Here is a 26,523-nt window from a genome sequence, read left to right as displayed (position 1 = left end):
GCCAAACCAATAATTGATAGATGGTTATAAATAATGTCTGGGTGCAGGTAGGTACAGATGTGGATCATAAAGAGCCACATTAAAATCTGCAAGGTTATCACTACAGCTTCGATCTTACCCACAAGCAGAGTTCAATTGCACTGGAGTGTTTTTCTGGGAATTGCAGACTTTTACTAAAAGTTATCCTCCAACTGGTTGGGAAAACTACAGCTGAGTGGAGCCAACGTCCAACCACCTCCATTTAAAGTCATCACTCAAAAGGGAGATAGGGGTGCAGAGGAGCTCCCCCTCCTCCACCCATGAGAGTGTCACTGGCTAAGCCGATATTCATTGTCCAACTCAAACTGGATACAAGGGTTTCACTGGACCACTTCAGCATGCAACTCAAGAGTCAGCCACATTGGTGTGGGACTGGAGTCACAGATGCAGAATGGGCAAGAACAGTTGCTTTCCTGGAAGGGTAATGTTCCTAAGTCTGATATTTATGGTCGAGGGTGTGGTGTTGGAAAAGCACAGCATGTCAGGCAGCATCTGAGGAGCAGGAAAATCGACGTTTTGGGAATAAGCCCTTGACACTTATGGTCACTTGCATTGACACCAACATTTTGTTTTAAAACCAAGAAGTTTATAACAAACCCCATAAATTTCATTTTGTGAAACAGAAATTCCATTGTGGTATTTGAATTATAAAAATCTCTGGGTTACCAGTGCAATAATGTAACCAATACATGACTACACCCGAGGAACAGCGTCAATTCTAGAGAGAAGGCACCTTACCCTTTCTTCATTGTCCCCATCAGCGAACTTCTTTGGCTTCAGATCTTTGAATCCCCAGATGGGGACAGACACGGGCAGGGACTTGGCATATTGGTGATGCCTTGCTTGGGGCAATGTTTGAGAACGGGCAGGGAGTTCCTCGCTCAAACTGCCATCTGTTGGGCACAGGCACAAAACAAGCAAAACTGAGCAGCCACATTCAAATCACACTGAATCACTCCAGATCTGTGATTCAAAGCACCATTTTGTTAATGCATTAACCCATTTTTTGCATGCAGTCGCTAATCCAGCCTCTGGGTGGCTCCAAGCTATAGTCCAAACAATGCACAACACTGCTTGCATAACATCACCAGCAGCTAGTCATAAAGTTATAGATTCCATACTTTGTGGGAACAGGCCATTCAGCCCATCATGTCCATAATGACCAGCCAACAAGCATCCCACCCAAACCCACCTTTCTAACCCTGCATTTCCCATGGCTAATCCATCCAGCATGCAGATCTTTCGATTGTGGGAGGAAGCCAGAGCATCCACAGAAAACCCACGCAGACACGGAGTGAATACGCAAACTCCACACAGACAGTCGCCTGAGGCTGGAATTGAACCTGGGTCCCTGGCACTGTGACACAGCAGTGCTGGCAACTGAGCCACTGTGCCGTCCTGACAATCAACCAACATGGACATATTCCACCCAAGTGTTGGTGTTGAGGCCTTTGGCACAATGCATTGCAATCCCTCATTCTGGGACTCTCCTCCCTTCCTTCCCGCCGCCCCCCCCAACTCCTCCTTTCAAAGTTGGATTAAAAATAAAGTCACAACTCTCCAAAATACAACTCAGATTAAAGCCTGGTAAAGTGGTTGCTATTTCCTGGTGGAGAAGTTCATATTCTTCAACTCAATTCCTACAACTGTAAAAATAATGACTAGATTTGAAAAGTATGTCAACGAATTACAGCAATTCTGTGATTGTGAACAGCATTACATAAACAAGCCTTGCTCCTTTATGTCCAACCACTCCTCCTCTCCAAGTGAATGAGAAACACAAGAAGCACATATACACCCTATGCAAGAAACACCTTCTCATGAATTGTTACTTAGAATAAACTCCAACTTCCTTCCAACTGTGCAGCATCTACTAGGTTCTACAGGACAGCAATCAAGCCTCTGTCTACTTACCATCTGTGCTTTCTCCATCAAGGTCAGATTCAAAGAAGGGCTCACAGTCCTGACTGGTTGATTCCTCATCCATTGTGAACATGGCTGGAAGTGGAAGGAGGAAAGAAAACAAAAGAAAAAGTAAACTCTAGCATAAAGATCATTTTGCTGTTCATCAACATTTGTACCCAACACCAAACTGGGAGTTGAGTGGGGTTAAGGCAAGCAACCAACTGGTGGCAAACAGATTTAGATAGATGCCTGTTGACATGATAGGCTGACCCTAGTTTGTAGAGCAGGTATACAACAAAGACATTAATAAAGCTTGGGAATGTGATCGCAATTGATGAATATACATTGACAGAGCTAAAATATAAGCTACTTCAGCTTTGGACAGCAAGAATAAGACAGACTATATACAGTTCTTAGAAAATGAGAATTTAAATATAGAGGACCAGAGGGATCTGAAGTTACATAAACAAATGTCACTTAAGAACCAACCACATCAGTAATAATAGTTGTGACTCAGATGAGTTAAGCCATAAAACAAAACGAACAATGTTTATTTCTAAAGGACAGAACTGACAAAGCATTAAAGTGTTAACTCTAATTTATTGGCTACCCCTCACAGATGAGGGCAAGTGTCTTCCAGGAGTCCAGGATAGCAGATGCTGCATATTTGGAATCTTTGGAGATAGCTGAGGAGATTGTGGAGGCATTGGTGGTGATCTTTCAGGAATCACTGGAGTCAGGGAGGGTCCCAAAGAATTGGAAAATGGCTAATATTACACAGATTAAAATAGAGGGAGGGAGGCAGAAGACAGGAAACTATAGGTCAGTTAGCCTATAGTTTGGTAAAATTTTGGAGTCCATTATTAAAGAGGAGACTGTGGAATGCTTGGAAGTGCATGGTAAAAATGGGGCTGAGCCAGCATACCTTAGTCAAGGGATCGTCAAGCCTGACAAACGGTGGATGTCCTAGTGGAATGGTTTAGTGGTATAACCACTAGATTGTTAATCTAGATCCAGGTCATGTTCTGGGGACTGAGGTTCAAACCCCACATCAAATGTTTAAATTGGAGCAGCACAGTGGCAAGCACTGCTGCCTCACAGGGCCAAACACCCAGGTTCAATCCCAGCCTCGGGCGACTGTGTGTGGAGTTTACACATTCTCCCAATGTTTGCGTGGGTTTCCTCCCCCAATCCGAAGATGTGTAGGTCCGGTGAATTGGCTGTGCCAAATTGCCCATAGCGTTTGATGCCTTAGTCAGAGGGAGGTGGGTCATTTAATTAGATTACTTACAGTGTGGAAACAGGCCCAACAAGTCCACACCGACCCACCGAAGCGCAACCCACCCCTACATTTACCCCTTCACCTAACACTACGGGCAATTTAGCATGGCCAATTCACCCAACCTACACATTTTTGGACTGTGGGAGGAAACTGGAGCACCCGGAAGAAACCCACGCAGACACGGGGAGAATGTGCGGAGTTTGCACAGTCAGTGAGTCACTTGAGGTGGGGATTGCACCCAGGTCTCTGGCGCTGCGAGGCAGCAGTGCTAGCCACTGTGCCACCGTGCCAGGCTGGGTGGGTTACTCTTTGGAGGGTTGTTTGGACTTGTTGGGCCGAAGAGCCTGTTTCCACAGTATAGTAGTATCTACTCTAAATCAAAATCTGTTAGAATTCGGAGGTAACAAGCAGATTAGACAAAGGAGAGTCAGTGGACATGATCTATTTGGATTTCCAGAAGGCATTTTACAAGGTGCCACACAGCAGGCTGTTAAATAAGATAAAAGCCCAATGTGTTAGTGGCAAAGTTCTAGCATAGACAGAGAACTGGCTGAATGGCAGAAGGCAGAGAGAGTGGGGATAACCGAGTCTTTTTCAAGATGGCAGCCAATGACCAGTAGAGTTCTGCATGGGGTCAGGTGTCAAGACCACAACTATTCACAGTATACTTTCACAAGCTGAATGAAGGAACTGAGGGTATTGTTGCTAGGTTTGTGGATGACAAAGATAGTTGGAGGGTAAAGTAATGCTGAGGAAATGGGGAGGCTGCAGAAGGATTTGGACAGGCTAGGAGAGTGGGCAAAGAAGTGGCAGATGGAATACAATGTGGCACAGTGTGAGGTTGTACAGTTTGTTAGGAAAGATAGAAGCACAGACCACTTTCTAAACAGGGAAAGGCTTTGGAAATCTTTTGGAAGCACAAAAGGGATTTAGAAGTCCCAGTTCAGGATTCTCTTCTAGTTAACATGCAGGGCCAATTGGCAATTAGGAGTGCAACTGCAATGTCTGTATTCATTCCAAGAGGACTTGAATGCAAGAGCAGAGATGTACTGCTGAGGCTGTACAAGGGTCTGGTCAGACTTTGATTTGGAATATTGTGAGCAGCCTTGGGCCCCACAACTAATGCTGGTGTTGGAGAGGGACAAAGAGGGGGTTCACAAGAATGATCCTGGGAATGAATGGCTTGTCATGCGTGGACTCTGGATCTGTACTTGATGGGGTTTAGGAGGAGGAGGGGTCGAATTGAAAATTCCAAAATACTGTGAGGCCTTGATAAAATGGACATGGAGCAGATGTTTTCTCTCGTAGGAGCGACTAGACACAGCCTCAGAGTGAAGAGATGACCCTTTCAAGCTGAGGGGTGGAGGAATTTCTTCAGCCAGAGGGTGAGAAATCTATGGAACTCATCGTCAGCGGGCTGGGGAGGCCAAGCCATTGAGTGTGTTTAAGGCAGAGATAGATAGGTCCCCGATTAGTAAGGGAGAAGGCAGGAGAATGGGGTTGAGAAACAGGTCAGCCACAATCAAATGGTAGAGCAGACTCAAATTGGCCCAAATGGCCTGATTCTGCTCCTAAGTGGGACATTTGCCAACATGTGGGGCATCTGGTCAAATGCTAGGAGTTCAAGCCATGGCTTGTTCTTTATACCATCCTCAGTAAAACATTCTACAGACCTTTATCAGAAGCGTCAAATAAAATTTGTCACCAGGCCACTGAAAGAGATATTAGGGACAATGACAAAAAGCTTGGTTGAGGTCTTAAGGAGAGAGGTGGAGCAGTTTAGGGAATGCATTTTAGTGCCATACAAACAAAGGAGTAGGCCACTCAGCCCACAGGCCTGCTTCATCATTCAATAAAAATAATGGCTGATTGAACTTCTCCACATTCTCACCTATCCCAGTAACCTTTGACCCTTTTGCTGACCAAGAGTCTACCTCTGCCTTGATTTTGAGATTGTCTGTGTGGAGTTTGCACTTTCTCCTACATCTGCATGGATTTCCTCAGAGTGCTCTGGTTTCCTCCCACAAAGGTGTGCAGGTGAGGGTGGATTGGCCATGGGAAATGCAGGGACACAGGGATAGGATAGGTGGGCGAGTCTGGATGGGATGCTCTTCAGAGGGCCAGTGCACAATGGGCTGAATGGCCTGCTCCCAAACTGTAGATTAGATTACTTACAGTGTGGAAACAGGCCCTTTGGCCCAACAAGTCCACACCGACCCGCCGAAGCGCAACCCACCCATTCCCCTACATTTACCCCTTTTATCTAACACTGTGGGCAATTTAGCATGGCCAATTCACCTGACCCACACATCTTTGGACTGTGGGAGGAAACCGGAGCACCCGGAGGAAACCCACGCAGACACGGGGAGAACGTGCAAACTCCACACAGTCAGTCGCCTGAGTCGGGAATTGCTAACCACTGTGCCACCGTGCTGCCCACATTTTGGAATTTTGGAATTCTATTAATCTACTCTTCTGGCTTTTGAAAGTGAATTTTGGGATTATAAAAAGGTACAATGAAAATTCAGTGAAGCACAAGTGGTCAGAATTGGAGTGTAGGGGTAGAGGAGGTGACATAGCCAAGCTATAGAGGGATTGCCAGAACAAAACTTTGATGTTGGGACAGTGAAACATGCGAAAGTGAGGACACAGGCAGCAGAGCGGTGAACACTGACTGGCAGAAGAGAGTGAAAAGAGAAGTACATGGGAAATGGTTAATCAAGAATCAAAAGTAGCAAAGTTTTTTTAAAAAAAAGGAGTGGGGCACATTTCACAATCACAGGTTATGCAGCGAGTGAGCCAACTGCTTTTATAGTGTAAACAAAAATCTCCACTCATCTGCTATTGAAATCAGCTTGGTTGGATTTTTTTTTAAAAAGTATAAACACAGATAACAGCCCAGCAGATAAGCTAGAGAACTAAAAAGAGTCCCTATTAAGTAAGTTCAGGCTGGAAGCTCATTCATGTTGAACTAACTACAGGCTATTAACTTCTGTCTCGCTGTGCAGATGTAGCTGGATTTTCTGCCCTATCCAACAGCCCTCATATCCCTGAAAAATACATAATAGCTCACTTAGAGACTTATTCTTCTGGGTAGCCCAGGGTCACGTAGTCACAAACCCCTTCAAAATCATATTAGAATTCCCAAACTGAAGCAGCTAATGTGTTTATTTACTTGTGCACAGTACATTGGGCTGGCTGGCCACAGCTAGTAATCTGAATGGAGGAGGAGATTCTAAACCCCATCAGTATTGGTCAGCCAGACCTTCCCAATTGGCCCAATCAAGGAACCCGAACTCAACAAGATCCGCCTGGTCCCAATCACTACACTCCGCTACAGCTTGGAGCAACCCTCGCTGAGCTTAACATCTTGTGACAATGCAGGGTAGTATCATGGGAGTGCTGCAATGTTGGTCTCACCCTGACATTCTGGCCAGTATTTATCCCTCAACCGATGTATCAGAAATAGATTAGTTGATCTTTGCTGACTGTTCGAGGTTACTGCGTACAAACCGATTGCAGAGTTTCCTCGATTACAATGTCTGTTAAAGTGCAGTCAGTCAGTCGGCTGCTAACACTTGGAAATATCAGGGAGGTTTTGGGAAGAGATGGTTTAATGCACATTATGTCTTGAATCAAAACTGGAAAGGGTATAGTAACATGACAGGGCTAAATATTCAGTCTCACTCCAGCCAACGGCAACTGCATTTGGTTTGCAGTAATGATCACTTCAGATCTCAAATGCCTTTAGCTGTGTGCAAACATCCATCGGGGGAGGGGGATCCCCCCTCCCCCTCCCCTCGCCCCAAGTGTGGTCATGAGCTCCAAGTCAGCAATGGACACAGAGGGAATGAGTACAGCTGCTCTCCTGGTCTAACTAACACTCCCACCTCTTCCATACTCCCAAGGCCTCACCCAATCCACCCACCACTCACACAGAGGAGAAAGGAGGGGAAAATTAATATATGGAAAACATGCATTGTATGCCATGAGTAGCAAACATTGACTGGGGAAAAGGCGCAAGATTAAGCAGGAGGCGACCAAAAAGATATTGTTAGTGTGGGAGCTAGCTAGCTTCTCGGACTTAATCCAAGAGGGAGTTGGCAGTGGAGGTGGTTAAGTGGGGGGGGGGGGTCATGTTTATCCAGACCAAGTGTAAATCTGACCCTATCGTGCCAGTTTAGTGGAATGCAAGCTGAGGCAGCCTTTCCCAGATTAGCAGCTCTGCACGGACTTGTGAAAGATGATCCAGGATAATGTGACTTCCATCATATCAGGTACCAGGGATACCCAATTCACTTTTCGGAGGGATTCAGGCAGTTTATTCTTCAAGATTAATTATAAAGTGGACATCCTGGCTCAGTGCACCCAGTTACAGTGCTGTCAGTGGAGGTCTGAAGTGCGTGGGGGCACATTCATGCAGTTCAACACCATTTCCCTGTTTGGGGGAATTATTCTCTAAACTGCTTTCAGTCTCAGTTCAAGTAGATTTAATGCAGGGAGATCCTGGGCCTACCCATAGTAACTAGAACTACAATTAAAAAAGTAAAACAATAAAAACAAACAAAAAAAAAATCAAGATGCTTAATCTCAAGATTAAAATAGAAGAGGATGTGAGGAAAGAACAGGGAAGTGGGAGCACCAGGAATGTACTTTGAAGGTGCTGATGCAGACATGGGCCAAATGACCTCTCACTCTCTCCTACAATTTTTTTTTTAATCATTCTGTGCCTTCAAAGTCGGTGAATAGTTTCCCCAGCACGCGCTCAAATGTGGAAAACAGCAAAGAAACAAAATGCAACACCAGATCCTCAGGTTAAAAACAAAATCAATACCATTCAAGATGGACAGTTATCAGGAAAGACCCGACACAGACCTCATCACAATTTCCAAATTTTTTTTTGAATAGATAATAAGGTTTGCACCTCTCCCATAGAGTTAATTTCATGCAACTTTTGTGCAAAATATTTCTCCCCAAACTGTCCTTTTTTTTTAAAAGAAAAAACAAACCATCGACACTAGTTTAGCAATCTAGAGGCCAAGACGAATGCTATGGTGTTCAAATCCAGGTAGGGAAGCAGGTGGAACTCTAATTCAATGAAAATAATCTGGAATTAAAAGCTGGACCTGGAGAATCCATTAGTGGAAATCTGCCATCCTATCCCAGTTTGACCTGTACGTGACTCCAGAATCACAGCAACGTGTTGGTCTCTCACCCAGCCCCAGAGATGGTGCGGAAAGCTGCAGAGCTGCATCAAGCCATTAAAAAGCACTGTTTATGTACTTCAATACTCCAGCAGCTCAAGGAGACAGCTCACCACCTCCCTGAAGGGCAATCAGGAATGGATAACAAATGCTGGCCCAGTCTGCATTACATGAACAATTTTGTTTTAAATTCCATGGGGTTTGATCCTATTGTCGTGATTTTATCTTAACATTGAGGCTCACTTCTCCAATCCTTCAATTATGTCTGTCCGGGAATCATTTGCAATTAATTTACTATATATGAATGACTCAAGAGGAAAGCGAATATACCACAGCCAGGGTCGAGGAGGACAAAAATAGGAAGGCAAGTGCTAAGGAAGACACTGTCTGCAAAGGGACATAGACAGGTTAAGCAAACGGGCAACGACTTGGCAAAAATAGAGGAGATGGGTATTAATTAAATGAGGAACAACTGCAGAAATCAACAGAAGAGATTTTGTCTATGAAGTCACAAAGAGCTAGCATCTGAGTTTAGCAGGTAGTAGGGAAGGCAAAAGGAATGTCGGTCTTTATTTCAAAGGGGAAAAAGGAGTATAAAAGTAAGGAGATTTTGCTAAAACTATACAAGGCACTGGTCAGACTGCAGATGGATTACTGTGAACAGATTTGGGTCTAATACCTATGAAAAGATATTTTAAGCATTGGGGCAGTCCAGAGAAGGTTCACTCAGCTGTTACCATGTATGCAAAGACGGTCTTAGGAGGAGAGGTGGAGTGGAACGGGTCTGTACTTGTTGGAATATAGAAGCAGGAGGATAATCTCATCTGAAACATACAAGATTCTTCAGTACTTAATAGGGTAGCTGCAGAAAAGTTGTTTCACCTTGTAGGTGTGTGTAGAATCAGAATAAAATCTCTGAATAAGGGGTTGCTCATTTAAGACAGGTTCGGAGGAATTTCTTCAGATGTTAACAGAATTCTTTATTGAGAAAGCTGTTGAGACTGGGCAGTTAACTATATTCAAGGCTGAGAGAGACAGTTTTAAATCAGTAATGGATCAAATGTTATAGGGGAAAGGCAGGAGAGTGGAGTCAAGGATTATCAAATCAGCCATGGTCTCATTGAATGGCAAAACAGACTTGATGGGCTGAATGGCCTACTTCTGCTGCTACATGTTATTGTCTTATATAGGTTAGGTCACACTGGACTATTTGCTATCTCGGAACCCAGATTGGGAGTTTAACAGGCCTTTGGACTGAGGATGACCCAGAAGCTCAGTTTGACAGAGGCGCAATTACTTTAGGAGAAAAGATAACCAAAGCTTTGTCAATCAACTTTAAAAAAGTGACATGTATAAAAGGTTCTTGGAAGGAGCAATGTTTAAGGCCTTTGATCTCTTTTTCCCCCCATGTAACCTCCTCCAGCCACATAACCTTCATCTCCTAACGCAGGAGATTTTGGTACATCCCAATTGTTGGATCTTTCCATTTTTTTCATAAAGACAGATGATCACTTGCTGGACCAGCATTAATTGGTCATCCATAATTACCCAAGAAAAACCACCTAGACCCATCTGATGTAGAAACTGAAGACGATGATTTTAAGAGCATTATATTCTGCATTCTATTCTATTATGCTGCAATACTTAAGTCATGATTTGTCTGGTTAGCAGAGAAAACACTACTTTCCGCTGTCTCTCAGTACATGTGACAATAATAAATCAACTCTTTCTCCTTTTCTTTTACCTGAAGTATCATTTAAGCTACATCTGTCCGCTTCTCTCTCTGATACAGAGGCCGTCCTCTCCTCGGTTTCTGACGTCTCAGGGCCACGCTCGGTCATTGGTCCTGGATTGGCCAGACCCTGATCGTCAGTTGTAAAGTCACCCTCACCATAAATGGACGGGTAGCTCTTGGAGAAGGCCTCAGAAGAACGCTCGTCCTGCCCGGAGGCTTTCTCGCTGTTGGGCACTGGGATCACACTGTTGGTATAAGCGGAGGTCTTGTGGAAAACTGCAATGTCGTCCAAGTACTGCTTTGTGGCTTCTGAGAGGGCCCCTGTCCCATGGACTGCGTAGGCAAGGTTTGACTGCAGCTTGGGCCGGTATGCCGTGAGAAGGACCACATCGTTGCCCGTCTGTTTGCGGTACTTCTCCACAGCACAGATGAGAGAATCCCAGCTCTCCCGGTGGTTGTCAACCATATCGGTCGTCATCATTCCAGACGTGTAGCTGCCTGTGGGGAGCTGGGATGGTGGGAGAAAAAGATAGGAAAACGAAAACAAGAATCAAAAATGGGCACAGAAATCACTAGAACCATGGACTAGTTACAGAATAGAAGGAGACCATTCAGCTTTTTGGGGCAGTTCTCAAACAAGTATCTGTATGGCTGAGCTGGAAGGTACATTTTCAGATGTTTCGTCACCATACCGGGTAATATCAGTGAGTTTCCGAATGAAGCTTCACAGGAGGCTCACCAATGTTACCTAGTATGGTGACGAAATGTCTGAAATTGAACCTTCCAGCACAGCTAACAAACCTACATCCGGAGCTAAGAGTTTTCTCAAAACTCGCTAAATACCTGTATTCCAGAGGGCTGTGGAAGCTCTAATGGAGCATACCCAAGACAGAAATTGAAACATTTCTAGATACTAGTGACACCAAGACAAGGCTGTAAAACAACTGTTCTTAAACAACACCAACTTGAAGGAAATAAAAAAATCACTTCAAGACATCTGTATGGAAGAAGCTGCCAGAGGGAGTTAGAGTGATTAGTATAATTCAAAGTTTGGGAGAAGATTTGTAGCTCGGGTGCTCATTGTTGTGGTTCTATTCGCCGAGCTGGGAATTTGTGTTGCAGTTGTTTTGTCCCCTGTGCTTGGGAGCCTCCTGTGAAGCGCTTCTGTGATCTTTCCTCCGGCATTTATAGTGATTTGTATCTGCCGCTTCCGATTGTCAGTTCCAGCTGTCCGCTGCAGTGACTGGTATATTGGGTCCAGGTCGATGTGCTTATTGACTGAATCTGTGGATGAGTGCCATGCCTCTAGGAATTCCCTGGCTGTTCTCTGTTTGGCTTGTCCTATAATAGTAGTGTTGTCCCAGTCAAACTCATGTGGCTTGTCATCGGAGTGTGTGGCTACTAAGGATAGCTGGTCATGTCAAAACCCAAGCCGGAGAAACAATAGCCAACCTCTGGACATACAGAACAGACAAGACGGGGAACCTATCAACAAAGACTGCATACTCAAGCTACTGGATCTGTGCCTCACAACACACTTCGCATTCAACAACCAAATATATGAACAAATCAACAGCACACCCATGGGCTCACCCATCTCTGGACTCATAGCAGAAGCGGTAACGCAAAGGTTAGAACAAACAGTCTTACTGCAAATTCGACCCAAACTCTGGGTCAGATATGTAGATAATACCTTTGTAATCATTAAAAACACAGAAATAGAGAACACACACTGGATCATCAACGCCACACTCACAGAATCCGATTCACGAGAGAGGAAGAAAAGGACAACCAACTCCCATTCCTAGACGTGATGGTACAGAGAACACCTAACGGAGAATTCACCACAAGGGTATACAGGAAAGCCACACACACAGACCAAGTCCTAAACTACGAAAGCAACCACCCCAACACACACAAAAGAAGTTGCATCAAGACACTGTTCAAAAGGGCCACAACACACTGCACACACCAGAACTGCAAAAAGAGGAAGGAGAATGCAGATACATTGTATTCACCAAAAACGGATACCCGCACAATTTCATCAACAGATGCCTAAGGGAAAGACAACAGAATGAGGACATGCCACAACCCAAAGGACTAGCCACACTCCCATACATCAGGAGCATTTCTGAACTGACAGCCAGACTACTGCGACCACTAGGACTCATAACAGCACACAAACCAACAGCCACTCTCAGACAACTCACCAGGACGAAGGACCTGATACCCAGCATGAGCAAAACCAATGTAGTGTACAAAATCCCATGCAAGAACTGCACAAAACACTACATAGGACAAACAGGAAGACAGCTAACGATCCGCATCCATGAACACCAACTAGCCACGAAATGACATGACCAGCTATCCTTAGTAGCCACACACTCAGATGACAAGCAACATGAATTCGACTGGGACAACACTAATATCATAGGACAAGCCAAACAGAGAACAGCCAGGGAATTCCTAGAGGCATGGCACTCATCCACAGATTCAATCAATAAGCACATCGACCTGGACCCAATATACCAACCACTGCAGTGGACAGCTAGAACTGACAACCAGAAGCGGTAGATTCAAACCACTATAAATGCCGGAGGAAAGATCACAGAAGCGCTTCACAGGAGGCTCCCAAGCACTGAGGGTGTCACCGAGACAGGGGACAAAACGTCTGCAACACAAATTCCCAGCTCGACGAACAGAACCACAACAATGATTAGTACAATTACAACATTTCAAAGGCATCTGGATGAGTATATGAATAGGAAGGGTTTAGAGGGATATCAGCCACATGCTGGCAAATGGGACTAGATTAATTTAGGATATCTGGGTGGCAAGGACAAGTTAGGCTGAAGGCTCTGTTTCCATGCTGTACAACACTATGATTATGATTCTACACGAGGTAGATGTCAGGTTAACGTACACCTCAATGTTGGGGTTAACACTTCAGATTCAAGTCACCAGGAGACAAGGCTTTAGATAGGACGCAGAAAACTTTGCAATGAAGACCTTCAACTAAGAACCAATCTAACCATGTGAGTATGAAATTTGATAAGAGAAACCAGACAGCAAATAAGAAAAGTGGCTTCCAGTGGAGAGTCAGTAACTAAGGGGACACCAATTTAACTCTCCAGCCCCCAGCACCACCCCAAACACTGAGCCAGACTCCGGTTTTCCATTTAACATGACACACTTTCATTGGAATCTTTGGCTCTATACAACATGTACAAATTCAGAGTTGGTCCAAGCTAGGTTAGTTTTGGGTTAACGCTTAATTAGCTATGAAGAGAGGTTGAGTAGGTTAGGTTTATGTTTAGAAAAAAAAAGATGGAGGGTGGATTATTATGGAGATTTACAAAATCATGAAGAGTATAGACGGGGTGGATCGAGACAAGCTTTTTCCCAGGGTGAAGGATTCAATAACGAGAGGTCACGCTTTCAAAGTGAGAGGTGGAATGTTTAAGGGGGACACACGCAGCAAGTACTTCACACAGAGGGTGGTGGGCGTTTGGAACGCGTTGCCAGCAGAGGTGATAGAGGCAGGCACGGTAGATTCATTTAAGATGTGTCTGGACAGATGCATGAGAAGGTGGGGAGCAGAAGGATACAAATGCTTAGGAATTGACCAGCAGGTTTAGACAGTACATTTGGATCGGCTCAGGCTTGGAGGGCCGAAGGGCCTGTTCCTGGGCTGTAAGTTTTCTTCGTTTTATACAACAGATACAAATTCAGAATTCATCCAAACTATGTTAATTTTGGGTTAACGTTGCACCAGTTGCTTGCAGCAGTTTTAACAACAGAGTGGTACGGAGTTAAATCGTTCCTGTGTCAACAATTCTGTTTAAAAAAAGCCACTCTTGGCAAGTGGAACTTGTAAAGTGACCTTTTGTTCAGGAATCCTACAGGATCCAGTCAGACAGTGGGTCAGGTTTCAGCAAGCCAGGAGGGAAAAAACCCAGTTGTTGCAATTTAAAGACTACGGGAGATTTGGGAGCTCCTTTTGTCTTTTCCTGATTTTTGCAAACTGGAAGAGTGAAAGAAACAGGATTACTCATGTCTACGGCAGCTTAAAAGAAACTACAGTCAGCCACTGTTAAAAGGCAGGAATGATCCTATGACAATGCAATGATTAATTTAAACAAAAAAAAAGTTGATGTAGATTAGGGAATAGTTATATATTGAACATGGAGGAGAATATTCCTGCTCTTCCCCAAATTATAAGCAGGATCTTTGGTACATTTTGTGCTCTCAAGTCTCTAAATTGGAATCTGAAGCACCTTCTGACCCACAGGCAGAGTGATCTCCATAGGGTCATGACTGACACACGCTCTCACACTGAACCCCACCATCCCTACAACACCCATCTTTTGGAGGAGAACAAAAACTAGGTAATGGACACAAGTCACTTCAAGACTTGGAATGATTGGGCTACCGTCACCACTACCACAACTTATTTTCGTATATCATCTTAAATACAGGTTACTCTTTGCCTCCAGTGTAAAGATCTGTCAGTGACCAATGTCATAGACCGGCACCTTCCCAGGGCCAGGACCACGTGCTTTGGAACAGCCTGAAGTTTGAAGCAGCAGCCACAAAGGGCACTTTCTGAGATCCATCGCCATAGTAAAGGGATAGGCTGCAATCCCGTGGAAAACATTTTAGATTGCATGCTCGACATGGAATGAATATTTTGAATTAGTTGTAAGAGCAAGCAGTTCAGGGTGCCACATACCGCATTGAAGAAAATGTAGCCAGTTTGCTCTTACAACTGGACTTAAGGTTTCCAAGGTTAAACAGCTTTCTGACATTCACTCACTCAGTGCGCACAGACATGAACAAAACCACCTCAAGATTTCAGACAACTGCCAACACTCAGTGACACCCCAGAAAAACAAACAAGCATTTATACTGCAAATGATGTTTAAAAGAAAAAAAAAGTGGTTAGACTGTCTTTCAGACAGGGTTAGTACAAATCAACAATTTAAAATGCTCAAAGTATCAACCCTGCTGTTTACAGCATCTCTCCTCCAAATTAGATTTAAGCTAATTTGCATTTATACAGCATTATTAACAAAGTGGAACATGCCTTGGCCTTTACAGAAGCATCAGGCAAAACGTGGACAGAAAGTCGCAAAGGGAACATTAGGACAGTTGACCAAAGACTCGGCCAAATTTTTACCACAGATACACGTGCGCAAACAACTGAAGGCATGGCCATCATTGGCGAGTCAAAGGAAGTGGGGGTTGCACAAGATGGGCTGGCCGTTACAGAGGTAGGGAGTGGTGAGGACAAAGGAATTTGAAGATAAGCACAAACTGCAGGCACAGTTCAATTACAAGCTACATTCTAACAAACACACATCTGAACAAAAACACATATCTGAACAAAAAAAGTGTTCGTTGCATACTCTTGAATCAAGAGAAGATTTCCTGAGATATTGGGATACGGCGGTTAATTTTGCCACAACGGTGAGGCAAGGGAAGTGGTTAACTGTGTGGTAAACTCCGAAATAAGTTCACCACACTCTCCACATGCATCAAACATGGCTCTGATAATTGCAAACTTGCCAGAAGGCATAAGGCAGTGTGTTCAGGTCCCTACCCCAGGAGGGGAGCGCAGAAATCCAGGGCTGGCGGTCCAGAATGAGTGCTGCACTCTCAGAAACAACATTTATCAAAGATGGCCAGAGTCGTACAGCATTAAAAAGCGACCCACCATGTCTATGCCAACCAATAAATACCAATCTACTCTAATCCTAATTACCGGCACTTCGTCCACAGCTTATGATGCCCTTGCGTTTTAAGTGCTCATCCAGGTACTTCAATGTTATGAGTATTTATCTACACCACCCTCTCTAGCAGCACAGTCCATATTTTTTCTCTGCCATGGACGATTTTTTTTTCTGATCTCCTCTAAACCGTTTACGCCTCCCCTTCAACTTATGCCCTCCAGGCTGACACGCACCTGCCTTCGGGAAAAGATTTTCATGATCCATCTGTCTATATCTCTCAACTTGGTATACCCCTCCAGCCTCCTCTACTCTCGAGAAAATAAACCCAGCCTATCCAGCCTTATCCAATATTGAAGATTTTCCAGCCCAAGCAACATCCTGGTGAATCTCTTTCACACCCTCTCCAGTACAATCATGTCCTCTGATAACGTGGCAACCAGAACTGCTCACAGTACTCCATCTGTGGCCTAACCAATGTTTTGTAAAGTTTAACAAGACTTTGTTGTTCCTATACTCTACACCCTGGTTAGTGAAGGGAAGCATCAGAAATGCCTTCTTCACCACAGTCTACCTGTGCTGACACCTTCGGGGATCTATAGATTTGGATACTAAGGTCCCTTAGTTCCCCAGAACTCCCTGAGGACCTACCATTCATTGTGTATATCTTCCTTCATTAGACCTCTCAAAATGCAGCACCTCACACTTATCAGGGTTAAATTCCATCTGCTCTGCCCAATTCACCAGCTGATCAATATCAGACTGTAGCCAGAGACCACCCTCAATATCAACATCATCCATTTCATGTCAACTGCAAATTCACTAATTATACCTTGCACATTCACATCCAATGTACAGTTGTATCTTTAATTAGGTGAAACTTGAAACCAAATCCCATCTCCACCCCTGAAAGATCCTATCCCCATTTTTTCCCAAAGAGAATTACTACTTCCACCCCCTACCCCCAGTCAGCACATCCAGATATTTATCCCTTGAATTGGACATTACAAAAAACATTTGAACATCATCACTTTGTGGGATCAGTGTGCACAAATGGCTGATGCGCTCCCTTGCATTACAACTGCAGCCATATTTATTGGGGAATCTGCAGTCATTACAGGCGCCACATTAATGCACATTTCTTTAACCAATACCTGTACACTGACCCACTCCTGGTGGGATCACCAATTTTTTTGTCAAGTTTACATTAGCCACAATCTTTCTGCCCACAGCACCCCACAAAGATTTTTTTTTTCCAAAATTATCAAGCCATCTCTGCTCAGTTCCAAATTAACAGCATAAGACAAAGGAGCAGAAATTAGGCCATTCAGCCCATCAAGCCTACTCTGCCATATAATCATGGCTGATCAGTTTTTTCCAATCACATTCTCCCAATTTCACTCTATAATTTTTGATACCTTCGATGACTAAAGGACCCATGTTTTGAATACACTCAATGACCTGGCCTCCACAGCCTTCCAGGGCAATGAGTTCCACAGATTCACAACTCTCCGGTTGAAGAAGTTTCTCCTTATCTCCGTTCTAAAGGGCTTTTCCTTTAAGTGTGTGCTTAGATTGCTACACAGAATCTCTACAGCGTGGAAACAGGCCCTTAGGCCCAACAAGTCCATGCCAACTCTCCGAAGAGTAACCCATACAGACTCATTCCCTACTCTATATTTACCCCTGATCAATGCACCTAACCTACACATCCCTGAACACTGGGCAATTTCCCATGGCCAATTCACCCAACCTGCACATCTTTGGACTGTGGGAGGAAACCGGAGCACTCGGTGGAAACCCAGGCGGACACGGGGAGAATGCCTGTGTGGGGTTTGCACAGTCGCCCGACACTGGAACTGAACCTGGTTCCCTATTATTGTGAGGCAACAGTGCTAACCACTGAGCCACCATGCCAGAGTCAGAGTCTCTCCTACCAATGGAAATATCTTCCCAATGTCCACTCTGTTCAGGTATTCTGACTGTGGCTCAACATCTTGTTTGCTTCAGCCTCTATCCTGTAAACGTGAAGCTATTAGTTGAAGAGAGGTGTGATGGAACACTCCCCACTTGCCTGGATGAATGCAGCTCCAACACTCAAGCGGCTTAATGCCACTAGTACAAAGCAGCCTCATCTACCACCTTCAACATCCACCCACCCCACCACTGATGCACAGTGGCAGCAGTGCATACCATGTACAAAGTTCACTGCAATAACTCACCCAGACTCTTTAGGCAGTACCTTCCAAACCCATGACTTCTTCCACCTAGATAAACAAGGGCAGCAGCTACAGGAAAACACTGCTTACCTCCAAGTTCCCCTTCAAGCCACAGTCCATCCAGACTTGGAACTAAAACATTGTTCCTTCACTGCTGCAGAGTTAAAATCCTAGAATTCCCTAACAACACTGAGGATATTCCTAAACCCCCAAGACCTGCAATAGAGCAAAGCAACAGCTCACCACCAACTAAGGGGGCAATTAGAGATGACAATAAATGCTGACCTAGCCAATATGCTCAGACTCTGAACAAATTAAAGGTTACATTGCCTCCTCCAGTATGCACCACCATTTAGTATGCTTGATTTTAACATCAACTCCATTCTCCTGCCTTACTTCTATATCCTTTAAAATTTGCAAAATATTCCAAATCTTGCACGAATGACTGAGCATCTATAGAATCCTTTGATTGACAGTTCTGACATTGAGTACTCCTCACCCCCTTCACTGAAGGTTGAATTAAGAATGACAACATTTTCACACGCACTCAATCTTCTAACACAGAAACAAGCCATTCAGCTCAAACAGTCTGTGCCAATGCTCATGTGTCTCAGAAACCTCCTCCAGCCCTATGTTCAGTATTCCATCAGCATCACCAGTGCACAGACAGCAACCAAAACAGATGCTCAAGTGCATTCCAAAACCAACAGGCAAAACTGAGATTTGTCTCAGTCTCTGGATCATTTTGAGAGATTTTTTTTTAAAAAAGTGCTTACTCAGCCTTCTGTCACGACAAGCACTTTCTTTGTTCAGAATCTTGAATTGCTTTGACAATCCGCAAAAATATTCCCTTAATCTGTTCTTGAAAGTGAACAACTCCAATTAAATTATGGGGAAATTTTAAATAAATAAATAAATCTTCCAGCTCTAGTGTCAGTTTAATATCTTCATTTCCTCCTCTGCTTCATCTTTCCAAACTCTAGGGGTCTAAAACTGACCACAATATTCCAACTAGGGTCCAACCAACAATTTGTAGAAGCTTAAGATAACTCTGTCTTTAGCAGGTCCCAGGTATTACACTATCCACATATTACCTTTATAACGGTACAGAGCAGCAGCATCTCTTCAAAATGGCATATTTGCACCACATTGTCCTTTTGATCTATTATAAACCCCTCTTCACAAGACCATTTGCAAAATAAAATGGCAGCATCCCTTGTTTGGCAAGGGTTGGAAGGAGCGAGGAAGGCAAACTGACTATTCTGAAAGCAATGACACCCTTTGCAGACTCAAAGACGTCAATATATTTAGTACAAATCCACAATTCAGAAATAATTATTAGGTGAGAGCTTTAACGTGAAACGTCATCTACATAACCATGCCGAGACATAACATGCTTCCAAATATTATATGGAACAAAGCTGCTAAAGGCTCTGTGGGTGGCCGTGGTTGTGGGTTCAAATCCCAAAATCCCAGACTGGAGCTCACAGCTTTAGTTAATACTCCCTGTGCAATTGAGAGACTGGCTGCACTGATTATGATCATTGCTATCCAGGAAGATATTAAACAAAGACCCCTGGCTATCCTCTGATATAAAACCTTCCTCATCAGTCAAAATAAAGAGACAAAAGAGGTCTCTCTAGTCTCCTGGTCATTAATCATCGCTCAAGTACCATCCTTGAGACAACTTATCTGACTATTCATACATTGCTGATGCTGGGAGCTTGCAGTGCACAAATTGGCTGTCCTAGTTTGCACATTAGGACAGTGAAACGTCATAGGTGGCTCAGTCAGGTGGTGCTCTGAAAGGCACTACAGAAGAAGTGTACATTTTTGTTTGACTTCCAGAAATTTATACGAGATACCAGATGAACCTCCCACCACACAATAGGGCAATAGCACCTTTTACATTCTCACAAGCAAACAGACATGGCTTCAGATTAACAATTCACACAAAAGACAAGATTGTATCTCTGTTAATAAGCTTAAGGCTGCACTGATGTGTCAGCAGAGAGCTTGCGTTCAATTCAGTGTGCTCTAATAGCTTCTAACTCACACGTGGAAGAGGAGAAATACTTGGATTAATACACCAGCTTTCATTGTCTCCCAACGCACTTTATAAGTAGATGCTGTTGAAGTGTAACCTGTGTTGCAACACAGGGGAAACCACAGTTAACTTAAAAGCAGCAAGTTCCAATACATGTAAATGATCAGATAACCGATCTATTGAGTGGGTTTGATTGAGGGATGAACACTGGGCCGGACACCAGTGATCTTGAGCATCTTCTGCATATTGCCATGGGAGCCATCACTACTACTTGAAAGGAGAGACAGGGCTTTAGTTTAATATTCCACCCAAATGACCACACCTCAACCTGCACACCCCAAAGTGCAACCTTGCTGAGGAAAGGCTTTTTAAAAACTCCCTTTAAAAAAAAACAGCTCATGCAGCAGAATACATCTTCCACTCAAGTGAGATAAAGCAAAATGAACAGGCACGAAGACAAGACCAGTGTAATGCCAACTCAGAACACAGAGGGCTGGTTAAGGATAGTGCCCCTTGCAACACACAGCAACCACCTTCTCCAAGACCAGAGCAGGGTCAGGCAGATCAGTACAAACCCACCTCAACGACCAGAGCAGGGTCAGGTCAGGCAGATCAGTACAAACCCACCTCCACGACCAGAGCAGGGTCAGGCAGATCAGTACAAACCCACCTCCACGACCAGAGCAGGGTCGGGTCAGGCAGATCAGTACAAACCCACCTCCACGACCAGAGCAGGGTCGGGTCAGGCAGATCAGTACAAACCCACCTCCACGACCAGAGCAGGGTCGGGTCAGGCAGATCAGTACAAACCAACCTCCATGACCAGAGCAGGGTCGGGTCAGGCAGATCAGTACAAACCCACCTCCACGACCAGAGCAGGGTCGGGTCAGGCAGATCAGTACAAACCCACCTCCACGACCAGAGCAGGGTCAGGCAGATCAGTACAAACCCACCTCCATGACCAGAGCAGGGTCAGGTCAAACAGATCAGTACAAACCCACCTCCACGACCAGAGCAGGGTCGGGTCAGGCAGATCAGTACAAACCCATCTCCATGACCAGAGCAGGGTCGGGTCAGGCAGATCAGTACAAACCCATCTCCATGACCAGAGCAGGGTCAGGCAGATCAGTACAAACCCACCTCCACGACCAGAGCAGGGTTGGGTCAGGCAGATCAGTACAAACCCACCTCCACGACCAGAGCAGGGTTGGGTCAGGCAGATCAGTACAAACCCACCTCCACGACCAGAGCAGGGTCAGGCAGAGCAGTACAAACCCACCTCCATGACCAGAGCAGGGTCAGGTCGGACAGATCAGTACAAACCCATCTCCATGACCAGAGCAGGGTCGGGTCAGGCAGATCAGTACAAACCCACCTCCACGACCAGAGCAGGGTTGGGTCAGGCAGATCAGTACAAACCCACCTCCACGACCAGAGCAGGGTCAGACAGATCAGTACAAACCCACCTCAACGACCAGAGCAGGGTCAGACAGATCAGTACAAACCCACCTCCACGACCAGAGCAGGGTCAGGCAGATCAGCACAAACCCAGCTCCATGACCAGAGCAGGGTCAGGTCAGACAGATCAGTACAAACCCACCTCCACGACCAGAGCAGGGTCGGGTCAGGCAGATCAGTACAAACCCATCTCCATGACCAGAGCAGGGTCGGGTCAGGCAGATCAGTACAAACCCATCTCCATGACCAGAGCAGGGTCGGGTCAGGCAGATCAGTACAAACCCACCTCCACGACCAGAGCAGGGTCAGGCAGATCAGTACAAACCCACCTCCATGACCAGAGCAGGGTCAGGTCAGACAGATCAGTACAAACCCATCTCCATGACCAGAGCAGGGTCAGGCAGATCAGTACAAACCCATCTCCATGACCAGAGCAGGGTCAGGCAGATCAGTACAAACCCACCTCCATGACCAGAGCAGGGTCAGGTCAGACAGATCAGTACAAACCCATCTCCATGACCAGAGCAGGGTCAGGCAGATCAGTACAAACCCAGCTCCACGACCAGAGCAGGGTCAGGCAGATCAGTACAAACCCACCTCCACGACCAGAGCAGGGTCAGGCAGATCAGTACAAACCCACCTCCATGACCAGAGCAGGGTCGGGTCAGGCAGGTTAATAACAACAACCTCAGGTGCAGAAACAAAGCAATGGGAGAAGCTTGGAGAGACAGCCCCTCAATGAAGAGGAGGGAGAGGGTCCTGAGGGAGCTAACACAGTAGATGCAAGCAAAAAACAAGAGGCGGGGAATGAGAAGATGCAACTAAAGAGTGCAAACATGGAGCAGGAGAAGGGCCATTAACTGACAGGAGGCCAGCTGAGAGAAGCCCCCGCGCAGTCACACACATTCCTTACCTGTGTCTCCCTCCAACCTTCCCAGAGCCAGACCCGCATGCGCACTTCGTCGCCTTATGTCATCACGTCACCCTCCTCTACGTCAGACGCTAACGCGTTTAGAAAACCATACTCTTCCTTTTTAGCTCATCCCCCGCGTAGAATATAGCTTCAAACATCAAATGGAAACGATCTTCATCTTTTAATTTGAAAAGGTAGAATGATAAAAATTAGTTGACGTCACGCGCACCTAACACGCACAAACATGGCGACCATCCCCGAACAAAGATGGCCGGCGTTTGTTTACTCCGAACATTGAGGGGCTTCAAACGTTTTCGGGGGTGGATCCGTACCAATGACTGCGTGCTCAGTTCAATTCCATCGCCTCGGGTTCAACCCCATCCCTCACCTCGACCGCGGGAGGATAGGGTGACCGGGAGGCAGTGTGGAGCGGCTGGGGCACGGTGCTCGCGGGAGGGAACGTGCCCCGCATTAAGATGGCGGCGGGCCATAGCAACACGTCGAGCTCGGTTTAAACTGCAGCTTCGGGGCCTGCAGCGACTGGGAGAGAAACAAGAACGGAAGGGGCTTCGAGTGTTGCACCACCAAAAAGAAAATAGCGAAGGGGAAAGGGATGAAACATTGAACTTTAGCACGACTTTCTCCTCCCCTACAAAACATAACAGTTCCCCTCACAAAGATGGCGCCGGGGAGGGAGCTCCTCCAATTAATTTGTTTTATGTTGTTGTTCCATGTAACATCTGAAAGAAAGAGGCAGGGAGTTCGGCCAAAACCATTCAATTGATAATGTCGGCGACTTCGTGCTTTACAGAGTCAGAAGGATAACATTGCACAAGATGATCTGGCTTCTGTAACATTTTTCAGATTAAATCCAGACTTGTCACAATAATTTATTGGCCACCAGCAACAGCCAAGTCATAAGATACTGACGTCAGCCAACGAGCTAAAATATAACCTTGAACTTGGAAGTTTATCCACAAGCCCGATTCGTAAAAATAGGAAAGTGTTTAAAAAACTATTTTTTTAAAGAAGAGTTGGACAATGAAAACTTGGGAGGATGCCGTCAGTATCCTGACTCAATACCTCCTCCTCCCTAATAGTAGTAAAAGCCAACTAACAGCCAGTAAGAAATAAGCACGATCCGGAAATGATGTAAAGGGATTTGTTTTGAGACGAGCCGAAGTAAAACGATGGGATCATCTCCAGAGAGTCACAAGGTAATAACTCATTTCTTATATCCTATTGTACAGTGGCGTGGGATGATGTGTTCATATGTAGAGAATCCTTACACCCTCTAGTACATAGTCATTGGAATGTGGTTTGAGATGAGGCCGGCAGCAGAGATCCACAAGGTAATAAGTCATTCCTTGTACCTTATCGTACAATGCATGCAGTATGGGATGTGGTTACTTACAGAGTATTGAAATGTGATATTTTGTGCCTTAAATCCTGCAGTAGTGTAATACTTTCATATAGTGTGAGATGTTGTCTTCAGTGGAGAATTATAAGGTCATAATTTGTTTTTATGCTTTTAGTTTAGGGACACTGTCCAGTGTGGAATGTAATCATCATAACAGAGTCACAAGATAATAACTCATTCTTCATACTGTGTAAAACAGGAGTGCTACAGTGTTGGGAAGGATCACCTGTTGAGAACTACAGGGAAATATGCTCATTATAATTCGTGTGCCATAGTGAAGCATGGGGAGACCTGTAGAGAGTTACAAAATATTCACTTGTTCATCATATACTGTAGTTTACCAAAACACTGAGGAAGGTTATCACTTTCAAAGCATTGCAGGTATTAATTTAATTGTCTATATTATTTTGCAGCAATGCATATTTATATAATAAAGGATTGATTCTATTTTCATGAATATTTGCATCAACTGTAAATTTTTGTGAAATAATGTCAAGTTTGCATGTGTTACTAAGTTTGTCACTTTCAGAATGTATTTTTCTGTGTAGAGAGTATATTGGTAAGTATACCTGAATGAAGAGTTCAAAGAAAATATTGATACGTATATACCTGTAGTTAAAGTGAGAATTGGTTACCGAGCTGAATAGTTAAACCTAGTGTACGTGCAGTTGCAATCTTAATGTTAGGAACTGTCCTTGTATGTAGAGGTGAGTTATTTGTGGAGGTTACCTTTGTGGGTCTCTGAGTGTATAATTTCTCTTGTGATCCTTGGAATTGTGAAATGCTGTTGTGATGAGACAGTAACAGATACACTCAAACAGCTGCATGCTATTAGTAGACCAGATACTTTGTATTATATTAAGAGGAAAACCAGCAAAAGGATGATTTGTACACTTCTTTCTTGTTTATGTTGATTCCAGATTATAAAATGTGTGTGTGGTCATGGATCCCAGTTTGATTGTAGCTTTATTATCTTGTATATTTTCAGGAAATTCTTTTGTTTTTGACAGAAGTATGCATTTAACAAATAGTCCAGAATTTAAATGGAGACCGTGACAATCTGTTTCACTGAGCTGGAAATCTCGGCTTGCACTTAAAGGGTGTAAATTTGCATATTGGTCAGTGAAAACAATATTTTAGTGAGTAAATGGTCAACCTATGGCACAGGCTCCCTAGGAGACAGTCAAAGCAGTTAGTATTGATTCATTCTCTTAGAAATAGGATGCACAAACTAGAAACATCCCTTTCAGTGTATATGTGAGGTTTTTAAAAGTTTGCTGATTCGGCCAGAATTTATTGTCCATCCTTGAGGAGATGGTAGTGAGTTGCCTTCCTGTACCTCAGTAATCCATTTGTTGTAAGTACACCCACAGTACCATGAGGATGGAATTCCCCAGGATGTTTGACTCAGTGACACTAAAGCAGCGGTGATCTGTTTCCAAGTCAGGATGGTGAGTGATTTGGGGGAATGATGGGCGATCTTGTAGGTGGTAGTGTTCCCGTTATTCTGCTGCCCTCGTCCTTATCGATAGTAATAGTTGTGGGTTTGGAAGACGCTATCCAAAGAACCTTAGTAGTGTGCTACAGAGCATCATATCAAGGGGAAATCATGCTTGACAAATAATAGAGGAGATAATGAGGAAATCAAACAAAGAAAAGCCAGTGGACTATTTGGATTTCCAGAGGCCTTTGAAAAGGTGCCACTCAGGAGGCTGCTAAATAAGAGCCCATAAGTTTAGGGGCAAAGTTCTGGCATGGATAGAGGCTTGGCTGATTGGCAGAAGGCAGACAGTGGGGATAAAGCGATCTTTTTCAGGATGGCAGCTGGTAACTAGTGGAGGTCTGCAAGTTTGCTGGGACCACAACTATTCATGTTTATAGATTCACAATCTAGATGAGGGCATTGTTGCTAGTTTTCAGATGACTGAAAGAAAGGTGAAGGGGCAGGTGGTCTTGAGGAAGGTTGCAGAAAGACTTGGGCAGGTTAGGAAAGTGGTTAAATAAGTGACAGTTGGAATACAGTGTGGCAAAGTATAAAGTTATGCACTTTGGTAGGAAGTATAGAGGCGCAGACTATTTTCTAAATGGGGGAAAGGCTTCGGAAATCTGAAGCACAAAGGGACTTGGGAGTCCTAGATCAGGATTCTGTCAAAGCTAATATGCAGGTTCAATTCCCAGTTGGAAAGGGGAATGTTACGTTTGCAATAATTTTGAGAGGGCAGGAGTACAAGAACAGGGATGTACCCCTGAAGCTGCATAATGCTGTTGTCAGACTACATTTGGAATATTGGGAGTTGTTTTGGGCCCTGAATCTAAGGAAGGATGTGCTGGTGTTGGATTGGGATCTGGAGGAAGTTTATAAGAATGATTCCAGGGATGAAGGGCTTGCCATACAAGGAGCAGTTGAGGACTCTGGGTCTGTACTCAGTGGAGTTTAGAAGGATGAGGGAGGGATCACATTGAAACTTACAGAATACTGAGTAACTTGGATAGAGTGGACATGGAAAAGATCTTTCTGATAGGAGAGATGAGGATCCAAGGGCACAGCCTCAGAATAAAGGGCCAACACTTT

At 44.6% G+C, this 26,523-nt stretch overlaps 2 protein-coding genes across 2 annotated transcripts in view; one reads left to right on the top strand and one right to left on the bottom strand.

Annotated features, from left to right (window-relative positions):
- akt1s1 (AKT1 substrate 1 (proline-rich)) overlaps positions 1–22,622 on the bottom strand; it is a 29,092-nt gene extending 6,470 nt beyond the window's left edge. Inside the window, exons 1-4 of the mRNA XM_060849450.1 lie at positions 22,532–22,622; positions 10,175–10,673; positions 1,954–2,037; positions 778–932 (exon numbers count right to left, since the gene is read on the bottom strand). Of these exons, the coding sequence (XP_060705433.1) occupies positions 778–932; positions 1,954–2,037; positions 10,175–10,673; positions 22,532–22,570 (777 nt within the window). The 5' untranslated portion in view covers positions 22,571–22,622. The remainder of the gene's footprint in view (positions 1–777; positions 933–1,953; positions 2,038–10,174; positions 10,674–22,531) is intronic.
- A 168-nt stretch (positions 22,623–22,790) lies between these two features.
- The window catches only part of tbc1d17 (TBC1 domain family, member 17), a 44,835-nt gene continuing 41,102 nt past the window's right edge, over positions 22,791–26,523 (top strand). Inside the window, exon 1 of the mRNA XM_060849711.1 lies at positions 22,791–23,748. Coding sequence (XP_060705694.1) covers positions 23,722–23,748 — 27 coding nt within the window. The 5' untranslated portion in view covers positions 22,791–23,721. The remainder of the gene's footprint in view (positions 23,749–26,523) is intronic.

The sequence above is a fragment of the Hemiscyllium ocellatum genome, chromosome 33, assembly GCF_020745735.1.
Source record: "Hemiscyllium ocellatum isolate sHemOce1 chromosome 33, sHemOce1.pat.X.cur, whole genome shotgun sequence".
NCBI lineage: Eukaryota > Metazoa > Chordata > Chondrichthyes > Orectolobiformes > Hemiscylliidae > Hemiscyllium > Hemiscyllium ocellatum.
This window is presented reverse-complemented; position numbering and strand designations above follow the sequence as displayed.